The following is a 15,974-nucleotide window of genomic DNA, read 5'->3' on the forward strand; positions in this document are numbered from 1 at the left end:
TTGCTTCCTGCATACGTGCAGCGTTCAGACCGTTACGCTCGACCTAGCCCGCATCTTCGGCCCTCCGGCAACGCGCATGAATTGTGCCACGCCCCCACTGGCAGTTTCATCGCAACCGCGGTGGCTGCTGCTGCCCAAGCGCGCAGGACCTCGGTGGCCACAATTCATACTCATAGTACCTACTTTGTACGTTGCCAGCCTTGAAGAACAATAAGAGGGAAAAGTGCAACACCGTTACCCTTGAACAAAGACAGGCTGTGGTTCTCACGCTGGCGGCTTTCGTTTTTGAAAGCCTGAACTGAGAATCTTCGGAATCGGCAGAATCTGTCACCGGTTCATTTCTTTGCAAATGTCGCGGTTTGGATCATCGAGAGAGAGGACATATTAACAAACTTACCTTTGCGCCAGTATTTTCGCAGAGAGCTCGAGGTAGATGAGCGTTGTGGCTTGAGCTTCTCAGTGCGCATCGGCGCTGGGAGTATCAGTGCTTGGAGGTATAAAAAAAAAACGCCAACACAGAACGGAGTTCGCGCATGCTGAGCAGACACACGAGGTGCCGCCCAGAGAGGAGGCACGCACGTGGAGTAACTGTACAGTGGAACTTTTATTGAGCCATTGGAAGAAGGGGAAGTGCTGTCAGATGTGGTACACTGAGAAGGCACGATCGCGTACTTTGTCATTTTATGAGGGTTGCCGGTTACACGAGACGCGGTGAGCAACATGGTCCCTTCTGTAAGGTGGATCGGTATTTCTCTCAACTCGCGATACGAACACAGCAGAGCATGCCAAGAAACGCGGCGGGAAAAATAATCTGCGACGCTTGGGCTTTGTGATGAACGCGACGGCATCATGTGTGTGTGGACTCTGTGCAGATACCTCCAGGCAGGAAAGTGGGCTAAGTGGTAAGCTCATAGTCTGTGCTTCCTTTTTTATTTGCTGCAGAAGGAAGGGGCGATGCATGAACCTCAGCCGTCGTGGAGGCTGTCTGACTGACGTGTTGACACTCAGATGCTGGCAATACGTTAGGGGCAACTATGCTGCATCTTAAAGAAAAAACGAGGACGTCAGTGATGCTTTTGGTTGACTGCCTTACCGGCGTGGCTGTAGCACTCATTTTGTAGTGACTTCAGCTCCAGAAAACCGAATTACATTTGTATGCGCTGCAACACACAATGAAGTGTCCTACATGAACACCGAAAGCTCTCTTGGCCAGAAACTACACTCCAGTTTTGTGCCTTTACAAATAACTACAAAAGACTTATAGCAAGCCAACAGAACGATTGGAGATAGATAGTAGCCACAAAGACAATGTTCCCACATACAATTAACTAATGTATCCTGGAGCGAAGAGAAGTCTCCTACCCTTCGGTGAAAGGACAGTAAAGGATAAAAGACATTTAAAGTACACTCGACAGAGGTTCCGTGCTCTGTTACTAACTAGGAAGGCAAAATACCAAGTGGACAGAGAGAATCTTCAAATCAGTTGTTAAAACCCATTGCTGGCTCCTTGCTCTATCCTGCGAAAGAAATACTTCGACAACCCAGACAGTGCACGATCTACAAAACATACTATACAGAGCCATACCGCCGAACACATACTGCAGGACTAGGCAATTTTTATCACTGCACGTGTTAGGCACACGATAGCTCAACTGCGCCTGAAAACCATAGAAACATGAGATGCAGCCAGGAGATAGCGCGATAATAACAGCTGGCTTTACACAGCTGCTTGCTTTCAAAGACGCTAAGTACTGGGGGAAAGCAAAACATGCCTCTAACAACAGCGTCTGAGGCGTTTCTAATTAGGCTTAACACTTATACAATAACGGCAGCGCTCGATTCAGTTATTTTGTAACGCTTTACTGCTATATTAACAACGGCCTTAGTGAGTAAATATTTTAGAAGCAGTGGACGGTAGTCTATTCGTTCTTGTTCAATATTTTATATAGCTGTCTCGTTAACTAGTTTTGTTAGCATTCCTCTCAGTTTCTGGTTGGTTGGTTGGTTTATGGGGTTTAACGTCCCAAAGCGACTAAGGCTATGAGAGACGCCGTAGTGGAGGGCTCCGGAAATTTCGACCACCTGGGGTTCTTTAACGTGCACTGACATCGCACAGTACACAGGCCTCGAATTTCTCCTCCAAAGAAATTCAGCCGCCGCGGCCGGGATCGAACCCGCGTCTTTCGGGCCAGCAGCCGAGCACCATAGCCACTGAGCCACCGCGGCGGCCTCCTCTCAGTTTCTGTACACATCAGAGGTGTCGATGGCACTCCGAGCGAAGTATCTGTGCCATATCTCAATGGATCTGCTGTACCTTGATCGCTCGAGGCTGTTAGCCCGCTTCCCTCTTTTCAGCTTTCTTAATTTGCAAACGGGACTTGAAGCTCAACAAAGCCACTTTTCACAGCTGTAATTTTCCTGGCTACAGAAGAAATCATGATAAAATTCTGCTACAATGAATAATTGAGGCGAATGCCCAGCGAGTTTACCAGGCTGTTCAATGACAGGCCTGAATACAGAATTGTTTTGCCGAGCACTTTCTCAGAGTTACACTACATCTGCAAATGTTCGTGCTCTAAGGAAAAAAATAAATAAGAAAGGGACGGTATCGAAATGCCCATGAGTGCCCTGGGTGCTAGGAAACAGAAACAAGGGCAAAAAGAAGAAGAAACAAGCGTTGTATGCATTAGCTGCACCATATGCAGCTGGGTGTACAGATCATCATCATGCTGCTTGCGGTCACTATGCTGGGAGCGGATACTTCGTGAAGATGCTAAATCAAGACGTTGGGCTACTGAACATCTTTAAAACTGAACTGTGTCCGACGTACGGTGCATTTACAGCCACATCATGGTCCTGACGACAGTTATGTAACATTAACAACGTCATATAGCGTTTTTTCGGGGGTAGTTATTATAGGGTGAACTTAACTGCTTTCTCTGAATTATTGCATACGATGTCTAACCGAAGCGCAGTTTTTTTTTGATATAGTACTGCAGGTTGCGTTTTACTGAAGTTGTGAGTGTAACTCCAAAAAAATTTGAAAATACATCCCTGCTGCTGCAATTAGGGCTCTGAGGTCTTGTCTGACATTACATTTGCTTTACTACGCACATGCTTATGATGTTCTGCGTTATTCTGTAGTAAATGAAATGGCATAGAGCACTGACGCAAGTCAATCGCCGGCCTTTCCAAGTGCGATCGCTCGCACCTGGCTTTCTGTTTAAGGTGGAAGGTTTCTTTTTCAGTGATATAGCATTGGGATAGCCATGAAAGCAAAAACTGCCCGGCTTCGGTGGCGTTGGTGGCGGTGTCGGCGTCTGTGTGAAGGCTCTATCTGCCATCCATGACACATGACAGGCAGCGGGTAGTGCTTAGAAGCATTTCCCTCTCTCCACTTGCCACTTGCCACCTGCCAACCTACCCCTCTCTCTCCGCCCCCTTTGCGCTGTCTCCCGGTAATTAATGGGATACCAATATTGCAGGTAGTGACCCCTGATCTGGATCATGGGAGGGAAATAACTAGAAGAATAAGCATGGGATAACACCATCTGTCGGGCTAGTTGGTTGCGATCCATATGTATCAGCAGCGCGAACACCACACAGGAAGAAGAAGGAGAAGAAGGTAAAGAGCGCTGAACTTCCAAAAGTGCGGGTTCAATTTTTGCTCAAATAAAAGTTGGAAGTTCAGCGCTCTTTACCTTCTTCTCCTTCTTCTTCCTGTGTGGTGTTCGCGCTGCTGATACATATAATAAGCATGGGGTGGAGCGCATATGGCAGGTTCTCTCCGGCATGGCAGTTTGAATGGCAGTTTGCCAATATTCCTCAAGAGAAGGGTATACAACAGCTGTGTCTTACCGGCACTCACCTATGGGGAAGAAACTTGGAGGCTAACAAAGTGTGTTCAGCTTAAGTTGTGGACAACGCAGCGAGCCGTGGAAAGAAAAATGATAGGTGTAACGCTACGAGACCGAAAGTGGGCGGAGTGGGCGAGGGAACAAACACGGGTTAATGACATCCTAGTCGAAATCAAGAGGAAGAAATGGGCTTGTGCAGGGCATGTAGTGCGATGGCAAGATAACAGCTAGTCCTTAAGGGTAACGAAGTAAATTCCAGGAGAAGGCAAGCGTGGTAGGGGGCGCCTGAAAGTTAGGTGGTCCGATGAGTTTAAGGAGTTTCCGGGGATACGGTGGCCGCAGCTGCCAAATGATGGGGCTAATTCGAAAGATATCGGAAAGGCCTTCGCCCTGCAGTTGGCGCAGTCAGCCGATGATGGCAGCTGTGCCTATGGCAGCTGTGCACCCGCTAGAGATATCTTCCTGTATTTTTACGTAAGGCTCTTCTAAACCCTGATTCCGCAATACCTGCATGACTGCTGAAGTTTCGACAGAGTGAAATGCTTTCTTGTAATCTATGAAGGCTATATATAGAAGTTGGTTATACTCTACGCATTGCTCTATCACCTGACTGATAGCGTCAATATGGTGTATTGTCAGGTATACTTTACGAAAGGCTGCCTGATCATTTGGTTGACTGAAGTCTAAGGATGTCCTGACTATTAGCGATTGCCTTAGTAACTACCTTTTTTTAATTTTTGAAGTCCTTGGCGTCCCCTTTCTTATGGATTAAGACCATAAAAGAAAGGAGACGTCAAGGACTTGAAAGATTACAGACGTCTCCTTTCTTATAAATATAAAAAAACGACCTAAAAACTCTAATTCTTCTTAATAGCTGGTTCCTAAATCATGCAATAAAATGATTAGATTAACTGAACTGAATGCGAATAGCGCATTTGTGAACTGTGCTTTACTGTTCGAAGCACTACTTTGTTGATTACTTCTTGCTCTGCTGTTGTTTCTTGTTCGTATTCTATAACTATGAACTACTTGTGTAAGCCTATATTTGTTCGCATATACCTTTTCTTTATTAACTGCACCACTGCCGATAGCGATAACAGCATAAATGTTCATTGTTCTTATTAGCGTTGCTGTGTTTCATTATTTCTACTGCTGTACTTAATGATAGAAGAGGTCCTAGTGCAGTAACAGGCTACGGGACCTCCTTCTGTATAAATTTGTCCGTTCTACAATTTTTTAAAACTGATTCTGACTCAGCGAAAACAAAAATTACTCAGAATGACTCATAAAAAATTAATGAAAGAAGAGATTATGAATATAAAGTGAATAAAAATAGGATCAGAATAGGAACACAATCGGAATAGAAGCAGGACTGAATCAGAAGGAACTAGACATTACTACACTTCCTTACATTTATAAAACAATGCTCCTTAAGCGTTGTTCTAACGGAATTAAACAGAATAAAAACATTTTAGGCGGCATAGCAAACCTCACTCCTAAAGAAAAACACGGAATACCAGCAGCACTGAAGTGCGGGAAATACTTCGAGCACACACTAGCTGTGGTTACCAGATGCTACGTAATATGCTCCCGTCGCTTCTAAACAAACGAGTTGTTTCATAGCCACAATACTGGTTTTTTTTTGTAAATATATCATACCCACAATAATTGCACCTTCTACCTTTTTCTTCATTGCACCGTACATTGTATACTTCATTAAACACCCTCTCAATCTAGTAATTGTCTTTGCTTATCTCTTGATTTTGTACCAGATCCTCCCGTGTCTGATGTGTTGTGTTTGTATCCTAGTTTTGTTGCCAATGCCATGTTTTTAGGGGCCGTGGATCCCGTCAAGCCCAGTTAGAGGCTTTTTGTTCACGGTCCTCAGGATCTGTAATGTTGATGTTGGAATAAAATGATGATGATGATGATGATGAAATAGATTGGCGAATGAAGTAGAAAAATGATCGGTTTGCGTAGTTAGGCCACCTGCGAATTTGGTGCGTTAGGACTTCGGTTTTCGCTTCGGTTACAGTGTTGGGATCCATTGGTCACTGATGGAAGTTATTCGGACAGGGATTAATGGGTTAACGCTCATATATGCGGAATTAGTCATTTTCTATATTCATAGACCCCTGGGAGTCCTCAAAACAAACAAACAAACAAGCAAACAAACAAAGAAACAAAAAGCATGTAGCAGAACCAACTGACAATTGCAAGAATGTAGAAACGCACGGCGAACGGCCGGTGCGTCTGGCTTCCCTTCCAGGAAACTTGGAAAGCCTGCTTGTGACTGCGCGGCCATTGCTTCGCCCATGACGCATTATCGCTGCAGATTATACAAGACGGTCTGCATCCCACCAAGGTGGCTTAAAACGGACCTGGCCTCACACAAAGAGGCCGGCGGATCGGACCTGCGGGGTTTGTAGTGTTATGCGTCTTACAGAAGCTACTCTCTGCTGTTAAACAAGACAGTAGTCTGGCAACCATTCAACAGAAACTAATGAGTGGCGTCCACTGCAGAACCAGGGTCTGATATCATCGGCTGTGCACAAGGAGTTGATCGCAAAATAGTGAACTTATTCTCTCTGCAGCCAGTCAGTATACTTATTTGAACTCGACGCGCTGTAATACACAACCGAGGCGGCTCGAACAGTACCGGCGCCCCGTAACACGCAGGGAAGGCAGCAGACGGCTGGAGTTAACGTGTGGGCTCACTCACTCGTGGCATGTCCGAACGAGAGCTTCATCTGGGGAGAAGTGCTGAGGCTTGGCTCTTCGTGGCAAAGTTGTGCGGTACGTGTGGACTGGTGGCATGCAAGCACCGGGAAGAGCGAAGCTCTTGCACCGCGGATATCCAGTGATGATCAAAGAATGCCTACTGCTCCTGCTTGGACCCGGATTGTGTGTGGTTAAAACAGATGTGTTCTCTCTCGTTCTCTTACGATCGGTGGTCTTACGAGCGAGGTCTCGCTGCATCTGCGCAGGAGGGTTTTACGCTGCATCTCGTTCTGACACCATCCTGACGTCAAAGCGAAAGAAAAAAAGAACCCCGCATGTCCTGCGCCTTCCGGTACAGAGAGGCAGGAATACCATGCAGCAATACGGTGACGGCAGAACACTCCAATGCGTTGCTCTGAAGAGGTGACTGCCTGCAGCCCCAGCGCAGGGCCACACCGCGTTGTTCAACGAGAGTCGAGGACGCTCTCGGTCCCGCCGCCGCAGACTTGGTGGGCCGGAGGGCTACGCGTGCATGTTCTTGCTGCAGTGTGGCTCTTCGTCTGGCTGGCAGCTACGCAGGGGCTCCGTCGCCTCGGGCTCCGGCTGCGGCTTCAGCTCGGCTTCGCACTGCAGCGTCTGGTAGTAGGCCAGCACGCACTTGAGGAAGTACACCTGTCCGAAGCGGGGAGAAGGAAAGGCTGCGTCACACAGGATCCTGGGGCCGCACGGAACGCGGCCGGTTTCGGTGAGAACAGTAATTCCAGTGGCAAGCGGTCAAATTGAGAGCAACGCGGTGTAAACTAAAAAACACGCGCAGTTCTTCATAATAGCCTGCATGGATGCGGGCTTCGCCTGTCTGAGACGGTGTCCACTGAATGTTTATATCTAAAGGAATAGGTACTTCAAAAGGGTGGAAATTTGGGCTGGTTGGTGCATGATCTGAGGCTAAAAACAGAGTAAACGGGGACGAAGCAGAGAGAGGGACACGACAGCGTCGTGTCCCTCTCTCTGCTTCGTCCCCGTTTACTCTGTTTTTAGCCTCAGGAATAGGTAGTTTAAGAAATGTCGCGTGTAAAGTGGGGGAGTGGGTTATAATTTTATATCCAAACGCCAAGAATCGTTTGCAGCAATACCCTCGTGGTTCTAAAACATCTATTAACTTGTAGCGCCCGGCGACGCTATAAAGCGCCGGCGCTGAGATCGGCGTTACAGCGCGCGCTAGAGGAAAATAAAGACGGACAGCGCGTGCTCGTGGCGCACGCCCGGCACGGGCAGTCCGGAACTAGAAGTCTGCCACGCTGGTCGTCTCTGTCTGGTGCTCCGCTGCGACCCCGCTAATACCTCAACAAACTCAAGCAATGATGCAACGGCGGCTAGTTGGTTTGTCATCTTCAGGTTGGCGCGCTATATTTAGGCACAAGGACTCGTTACAAAAAACACAGGACAAGACAGGTGGTACGTGCGCACGTACGTGTCTTGCCCTGTTTTTTGAAACGAGTCCTTGTGCCTAGGTATAGCGCGCCAGCCTGAAGATCTATCAACTGTGTGTTCTACCATTGATGAGGGTTAAAAATCCGAGACTCGTAATTTCGGTACGTCTGCACTGGCACACTCCCTAAGGAAGCTTATTCTAAGCTGAAAAGCAACGGGCGGCTAGTAGTACCGGAAAAACTGCATAGAAAAATGCTTTTAGTTTTTGAAAAGTATAACGTATAACGTACATTGCGTCCGGTATATATTGTCACGTTGTAGTGACGGCAGTCCAGCGGTCAGGAAGACAGCAACAAAGACTTGCAAACGAAGCTCTTTATTTGGGCTGACTTGCGCCCTCAAAAGAACTGAATCACTCGGCGGCGGCGTAAGCAACAGGCGTGCTCGGCGGTCGTCGAACTACGAATGTCCGCCGCTCGCGGCATCGCTCAATTTAAAGTCGGCAAGGAAACTTCCAGATAACAGGTCAAGATCATCTACGGTAATCTGGAAAAACCTAGATGCAGCCCTTCATGGCTGCGATCAATCGAGATTAGTCTGGTCGCTTCTCGCGCCACGAACAAAAGTGATAACGACCCTTTCCTGCTGCCTTGAGCGTGAACGAACACACACTGCAATGATACGTGGCATTACCCCCCTTCCAAAGAAGCATCGTCTCGATGCTTTAAAATGAAAATAAACACGGACAATGAAAACTTCCAGTCCTTTAGCGTTCATAATATGGCGTAAGGGCAGCGGTAAAAGCTTCAAGTCTGGCCGTGTCGTCGTCGTCGTCGTTGTTGTCGTCGGTGTTGTCGTCGTATTTGTCGTCGTATTTGTCGTCGTTGTAGTCGTCGTCGTAGGGATCGTAGTCGTCGTAGGGATCGTCGTTGTCGTAGGGGTCGTCGTCGTCGTAGGGGTCGTCGTCTTCGTAAGGGTCGTCGTCGTCGTAGGGGTCGTCGTCGTCGTAGGGGTCGTCGTCTTCGTAAGGGTCGTCGTCGTCGTAGGGGTCGTCGTCGTCGTAGGGGTCGTCGTTGTCGTAGGGGGCATGGTCTTCTGTTTTCGTCGATGGAGGATCTTAGTTCTTGCGCTCCGAAGCAACCTCACCTCCAGAGGCTGCTTTATTCAGTTTAACCTTCGGGGGCTGGGGAAGCGTCCACGGACCGCGTAGCCTCGGCTAGGAGATACTTGGCGCGGTGACGATGGCGACGGAGAACGCGGTAGGCGGCTCGCGATGAGTATCCTTCCCGACGCAGAAAAATCCTCGATTTCGGCTGGTCGCTGGCCGGGTCGGGGTCGTGGGGCGTCGTAAGGGAACCCTCGGATGCCCATTCTCCTGTATGGGCAGTACCGGAGAATGTGACCGGCTTCTCCGCAGTGGAAGCATTGTGGGCGGCGCTAGTCGGGTGTTCTCCACTCGACGCATTTCCTCGGCCGTGTACGACGCTCGTAGGACGGGCGAGTTGGGGCGAGAGGGCGGCGCTCCAGCGCAGCTGGCTAAGGGCGATAGGGGCTTGGGTCCCGTCGTCGAGGTACAGGACGGCGCACGGCTGCGGCGTAAGTCATGGCTGGAGGCTCCATAGGCTGCGTGGTAGACTGGAGTCAGGTCTTCCGGCGAATAACTCAAAGGGCTGGCGTCACGACTTGCAGGGGGTTGTCCGGTACCTGGAAGGCTACCCAGCACCTCCACCAGATGTCACGTTGTAGTGACGGCAGTCCAGCGGTCAGGAAGACAGCAACAAAGACTTGCAAACGAAGCTCTTTATTTGGGCTGACTTGCGCCCTCAAAATAACTGAATCACTCGGCGGCGGCGTAGAAAGAGAAGTTTATTTTTTCTGTTTTAACATAGAAAATACAAAACAAAACAGATGAACTTAATGCTCTGATCTGTCAAGCACATGCTCAGTGACGCAGCACTGAGCACGTCAGTAATGCAGTAATACTCGACCGCCGCGCAGGACGATAAAGTATGTCGACCATTTGCGCAAGAACTCAGCCTCGCTCATTGACAGAGCGTCCATGCATGCTTGTTCAAAGAGGCGCGTGCGCAGGCGCTGCAACATTGGGAACATTGTTCTTTGCGGACGCCCATTTAAGGATGCCACTCCACGCTGCCGCCATAAAACGAACATGCCGACACACAAGAGCATATTTTGAAACACTTCGGGAGAACTAGTGCGCGCTTCCAGGCGGGTTAAAAACATGCGTGGCACTAATGTCCAAAAAGTGCGCGCAACTACACACTCAAACATTGCGTGCTGCAAAGTTTCAAGCAGACCGCACTGCGGGCATCGGGCGGAGGGCGCCACGCCCCACGCCGCAAGGCGGTCTCTTGTGGGCAGGACCCGCCAGCCTCGCAGCCAGCCGAAGTCCCTGACATCTGCAGGAAGCGTAGCTGAGGTCAGTTGGCGCCAGCGTGCCCGTCTCGTTTTCTGGAGTTGTTCGCGGGTCAGCGCAGCGACCGTTAGTGCTTCACACATTCTGGAGGGTGGGGTTTCATCAACATCCAGATCGGGCACGCTGGCAGTCAACGACGTCAGTGTGCGACGCACATTAACGAAAAATGCCGGCGGCTGCTCGGCTGTAGGGCCAACCACGTGTTGTGAAAAAAACACGTTACGCGCTGTACCCAGAAAATATGTGAGGAGTGTTCTCCCGGGATAGTCTGGGTTGCGTACAAGATCTCGTACTCCTCGCAAGGCGAGCACATTGCACATGGTGCGGATACAAGGTATACCAAACCCACCCATGTACGATGGAAGGCGCATGAACATTCGTGACACAAGTTCGGTTTTGCCCGCCCAAACGAAAGAGCCACAGGCCGAGGTTAGCCTGCGCGCAAACGTGCGCGGTGGGTTTGCGACGCGGGCGACAAAAAACATGCGGCTAGGATTGTGGACTTAACTATATAGCAGCGCTCTGCCATTGAAAGGCGGAAAGTTGACGCCACCGAGAGGCGTTTCTCAGCGTTCGTGCGGAGGTTAGTCCAGGTTTCGCGGGCTACTTCTCCGCTGGCGAGGAATACTACTCCCAGGACTTTCACTCCCTGCACCCACTCCACCTCGCCCGCAAGGTTCGGTGTGAAGGTGCCAAACCTTAGTGCCTTGCTTTTTCCCCTGTTCAATAGGGCCCCAGATATCTCGCTGTACTCGAGAAACAGCCGCGAAAAAGCGGCGTAGCTATCCTCGTCCTTGAGGAAAAGCGACACGTCATCGGCCTAGGCCGATACCTTGATTTGGCCCTGGCCAGGCAGAGGGAAGCCGCGTATGGATGGGCTGTCGTTAATGCGCCCGATGAGTGGATCCAGGCACAACACGAAGAATGTTGGGGAGAGAGGGCATCCTTGCCTTATGCCCCTGGTGACTGAGAAGGGAGCGCTCTGGTGGCCGTTTACGGAGAGACGAGCATTCAGGTCTGCGTAAAGTAAGCGCAGCCTGCTGACAATTTGCGGAGGGAATCCGAAGGCTTCAAGGACTCCGAACAGATACGAGTGTTCCACCCGATCGAATGCTTTCGCCTGGTCTAGTGAAACAAAGCACCCGCTGAAGCCCGTCCTGCTGGCAAATGTGAACAGGTCTCTAGTGAGTGCCAATGCATCAAACACAGAGCGGTCAGGCACGCTGCTGGTTTGAGCCCGGTGGATTAGGTGAGGTAGGATGGTCCGCATTCTTGTGTTCAGTAAAGATGTAACTATTTTGTAATCTGCGTTTAAGAGGCTTATGGGCCGCCATGCTTGCGGGTCGGAGGGGTCACCGCCCGCTTTCGGAATGAGTATGATGCGACATTCGCGGAAAGAGTTTGGACGTAACCCATCCGCGAGGAAGCCGTTGACCATCTTCAGGAGCGCTCCTTGGATCTCGTAAAAAAAGTTTGAATAAAAACTTGTTGGAATGCCGTCTGGACCGGGGGCAGAGGCTGCATTCATACTCTGCAGGATGGCGTGCAGCTCTTGGCTTGTGGCTGGTGCGCAAAGGTTTTCATGCAACTCTTCAGCTACTCGTGGCAAGTTTCCAAAAAAACTTTGTAGAAGCCCGTCATAACCATCTTGAAGATGTAGCCAACTGTCCGTAGAGAACAGGTTCGAAAAGTGGCTTGCGAAGATCGTGCAGATATCGGCCGTGGTTTTGCTTTGGGTGCCGTCTGGGAGTGTCACGAAAGGCACAGTAGCGGGAGCGAATTCCTCTGCCGTGCCTGCGCGTACGTGTCGTAGCACAGCCGGGTCTGATATCGGCCGCCCGAGCTGGTGTGCACGACTAGCTGCCCGTGATGACTGGCAGAGCAACACGTGGTAACGTGCTTTAAGTAGACTCAGGTAATCGCTCATGGCAAAGGTTAAGGGTGCTCCCCTTTGCACTATATGGATGCGCTTGAGGGTGTCATTCAGTGCATGAGTTACCCGGCGTCTGCGGTCTGGACCGGCCGCCACCAGGGTTGCTTGCCAACGAGCCTTGAGTGTGTCCCATGAATCAGTCGCAACGAAGCTCCTGCACGATGCTGCCAACGCCGTACGCAGCGACGCCACGCTTTCCGGGTCCGCCAGTAGGCTCGTGTCCATGCGCCACGTAACAGTACGTGGGGTGTCCTCACCAAAGTCGAGCCTGACTGACAAGGGGTGGTGATCGGAAATCACCGGCGTGCCTGCAGGGAACGCGAGAACTTCGCAGCTAACGACAAAAGAAGCGAGCTCTGGTGGAAAATAGAATTTGTCTATCCGACTCGCTGACTGTGCTCTCTCAAACGTCGCTCCAAAGGCATCCCCGTGAAGCTGCACCCACGCATCAGACAAGCGGAACTGAGTCACGAGATCGCGGAGCGCGGGGGCACCGCAATAACGGCGACCGTGACCCTGTCCGCGGACGTCACGGTCGATGTTAAGTACACAATTGAAGTCACCGACGATGAAAGTGGGGTAGGGATCAAGGAGGAATGAGTCGAGGCGCTCAAAAAAATCAGAACTATTAGTCCGCCGTGCTGGCGCATATACAACCAACGCACGTACCCGCCGCTGGTTTAGTGTGAAGTCGACCGCAAGAGTGCGGCCGTCCAGCCCGAAAGTGCAATGAGCACCCGCGCGCAGGCAGGGGTTTACAAAAACGACACCAACACCGCACATATGAAAATCAGTCAACGAAAAATAAGCAAAAACAGAAAACCGGGTGGTGAAATTCAGCACATCAAGTGAAGTACGGAAGTTGCATTCCTGTAAAAACAGGATGTCGACGCCCCTAGCCCTGGCAAAGTGCATCACCTCTCTCTGTCTGTCTACGGATTGAAATCCCCGAACATTCAGGGAGAGGAGATGCACAACCGCCATGACTGCCAAGAGCACCGACGGCATAGCATACAACCTAAAGAGCGCTGCCATGGGCGGCGCTTGGCGCGCGCGGCACTTTCTTGCTAGAACGTTCGTTAACAGTCCCTTCGGATTCCGATGATTGGGGGTGGGCACGTTTGAAGTCTGGTCGGGAAAAGTCCATGTTTTCGGGGCCGTCGGCGCTTGTGGCCTCGCTCACCGGTTGCTGCGTGGTCTTGGCGACGCTCGCAGCTGAAGCCGATGCCGACGCCAGGGTCGCCGATGGGAGGGTGTGGCTGGCTGGTGACGGGAAGCGCGCGTCGTCCGCACCTCCAGGAGTCGTCGTTCCTGACACCTGGCCGCACGTCAAGTCGCCTGTCAGGCGAAGCGGCGTGACTTTGTCCGGTACGTCCACCAGGTCGCCCGACGCCACGCTCGACTCATCGCCGCTGCTGCTCTCGGTGTTGAAGGAAGCTGTGCGGAGTAGCGGCGGCAAGGGTTCCGCGAAAACAGCACCGAACGGCTCCACCTCGTTTGAAGGCGTCCCCTCGAGCTGCTCCTTCACGGGCACCTCCGTCGCGGGGGCGGGTTCGGGCTCCCTCGGGCGGCTGGTCGTTGGGTGCTCGTCGGCAACAGGCGTCCGGACGGTTGGTGGGCTCCGCGTTTCTGCGGCCACGTTGTCCTTACTCGGTTCCTTCCTCGAGGCGGCGGCCGCCGCATAGGACCGTGGCCGCAGGCAGTCCGCTGTGGCGTGGCTTCCACCGCAGCGCCTGCAAGCCGCTCCGCATCCGGCCGTGTCGTGGCCGAACACCTCGCAGCGAGCGCACCGCGGCGTTCGACACGCCGCGCCGATGTGGCCGTTCTGCCCGCAGCGGGAACACACCTTCCGGACGCCTCGGTAGGCAAACATGACGCGGTGGCCCTGGACGGTCAAGAAGTTCGGCACCGCCTGCTTCATCTCGATCCGGACCACGCGCGTCCCGTTGCCGACGTGACGACGGCCCTTGAGGACGGGGTGGGTGATGTCCAGCACCTTGCCGAAAGAGCTCAGTGCCGCTGCCAGCGCCGCGTCTCCCACGAACAGCGGCACACGAAAAGCCGTCACGTGGACCACGGCAGGACCCACGCAGGCTACTGGGACGGAAGTGCCGTTCACGTTGAAGGCGCCTTCCACGAGCATCTTCTCCGCCGCCGCAGCCGAGGCCATGGCGACGCAGAACTTCATGCCTCCATGGTGCTGGAGGCTCTCTAGCCCTTTCGGGCCGACAACCAACTCGATGCCGTCGACGATGTCGTCAGCTGTCGCGTCGGATGTAACTGTGAACGAAAAACAGTGCGCCTTTGGGGGCGGCGCACGGAACACCGGAGGGGCAGCAGGTCCCGGGCCTCCCATGACGTCACGGGCGGCCGACTGGGCTGCTGCTTGAAGGCCAGGAAGTTGCCCGAGCACCGGCAAAGGCACGGCGCCTGGGCTGGGAGGCTGGTTGCGGATCCTCGGGGTCGCAGTGGATCCGAGGCCCGCCTGCACTTGTCAAAACTTCTCAGCAAGCCAGCGCCGAAAAAACTTCGCTGGTTCTGGACGAGCTCGGGCAGCAACAGGCGTGCTCGGCGGTCGTCGAACTACGAATGTCCGCCGCTCGCGGCATCGCTCAATTTAAAGCCGGCAAGGAAACTTCCAGATAACAGGTCAAGATCATCTACGGTAATCTGGAAAAACCTAGATGCAGCCGTTCATGGCTGCGATCAATCGAGATTAGTCTGGTCGCTTCTCGCGCCACGAACAAAAGTGATAACGACCCTTTCCTGCTGCCTTGAGCGTGAACGAACACACACTGCAATGATACGTGGCAATATGGACCTGCTGTGAAAAGACGTAATACTTTCTGATTTTTTTTTTCTCATCTTGAAAGCTTGTGTAGAACTGCCTGCTCATTGTGAAAAGGACACAATTCTGAATCTTGATATTTTTTGTGCTCTACTGTTTCTGAACCTTTAGTCATCGGCAAAGATTTTTAAGTCAGTTTTGCTCCAACGTACGTGACCTGTGATCTGTGGACTCTTTTCTGATAAAGATAGTCTCGTCGCCTTGCACTTGTGGAACCCTCTCGTGAGTTACAGAATCCCCCTTTGGCGCGAGAAGGCGCCCCGATGAAGCGGTTTGGGGATCGCCCTGGCGTAGCATTCGTACGGTTTTCGCAAATGGGAAGGACGGCACCGTTCGGTTTGGGATGGAATGAACCCCACATGTGGTACAGCCTAGCCTGTGCCAAACGGATCACTGACGCAAAGCAAAGTCGCACCCTGCTACTACGTACTCACAGACGCTCAGTACTATATCAAATGGGCGCAAGAAGCGGTACTGTTCTGACGGTAGCTACACGTGCGGCCTGTCACGACATGCACAAATGTCACGACATGCGCGAGCAAGTGCAGCAAAGCGTTTTCCCGTTAGCACGAGCACCAAACTCTCCTCTCTTCCACGACAGAAAGAACGACCGCAATCGAGCGAGTCATTAACCGGTTTCGAGCGAATTAAGCGAGTCACGCTGAAGGGCAGGAGACAGGCGAAGAACTGCGTGGCTGCACGAGCACAGCGCTGGGCGAACAATTTTCGACAAAAAAAGAAGGGCGG

General features: G+C 51.8%; 1 protein-coding gene across 1 annotated transcript in view; it reads right to left on the bottom strand.

Moving 5' to 3' along the window:
• Window positions 1-6,987: 6,987 nt before the first annotated feature.
• The window catches only part of LOC149360949 (uncharacterized), a 196,994-nt gene continuing 188,007 nt past the window's right edge, over window positions 6,988-15,974 (bottom strand). The window contains exon 7 of the mRNA XM_089569426.1: window positions 6,988-7,250. Within this exon, the coding sequence (XP_089425552.1) occupies window positions 7,101-7,250 (150 nt within the window). The 3' untranslated portion in view covers window positions 6,988-7,100. The remainder of the gene's footprint in view (window positions 7,251-15,974) is intronic.

The sequence above is a fragment of the Amblyomma mixtum genome, chromosome 2, assembly GCF_055824585.1.
Source record: "Amblyomma mixtum isolate Tamu chromosome 2, ASM5582458v1, whole genome shotgun sequence".
Classification (NCBI taxonomy): Eukaryota; Metazoa; Arthropoda; class Arachnida; order Ixodida; family Ixodidae; genus Amblyomma; species Amblyomma mixtum.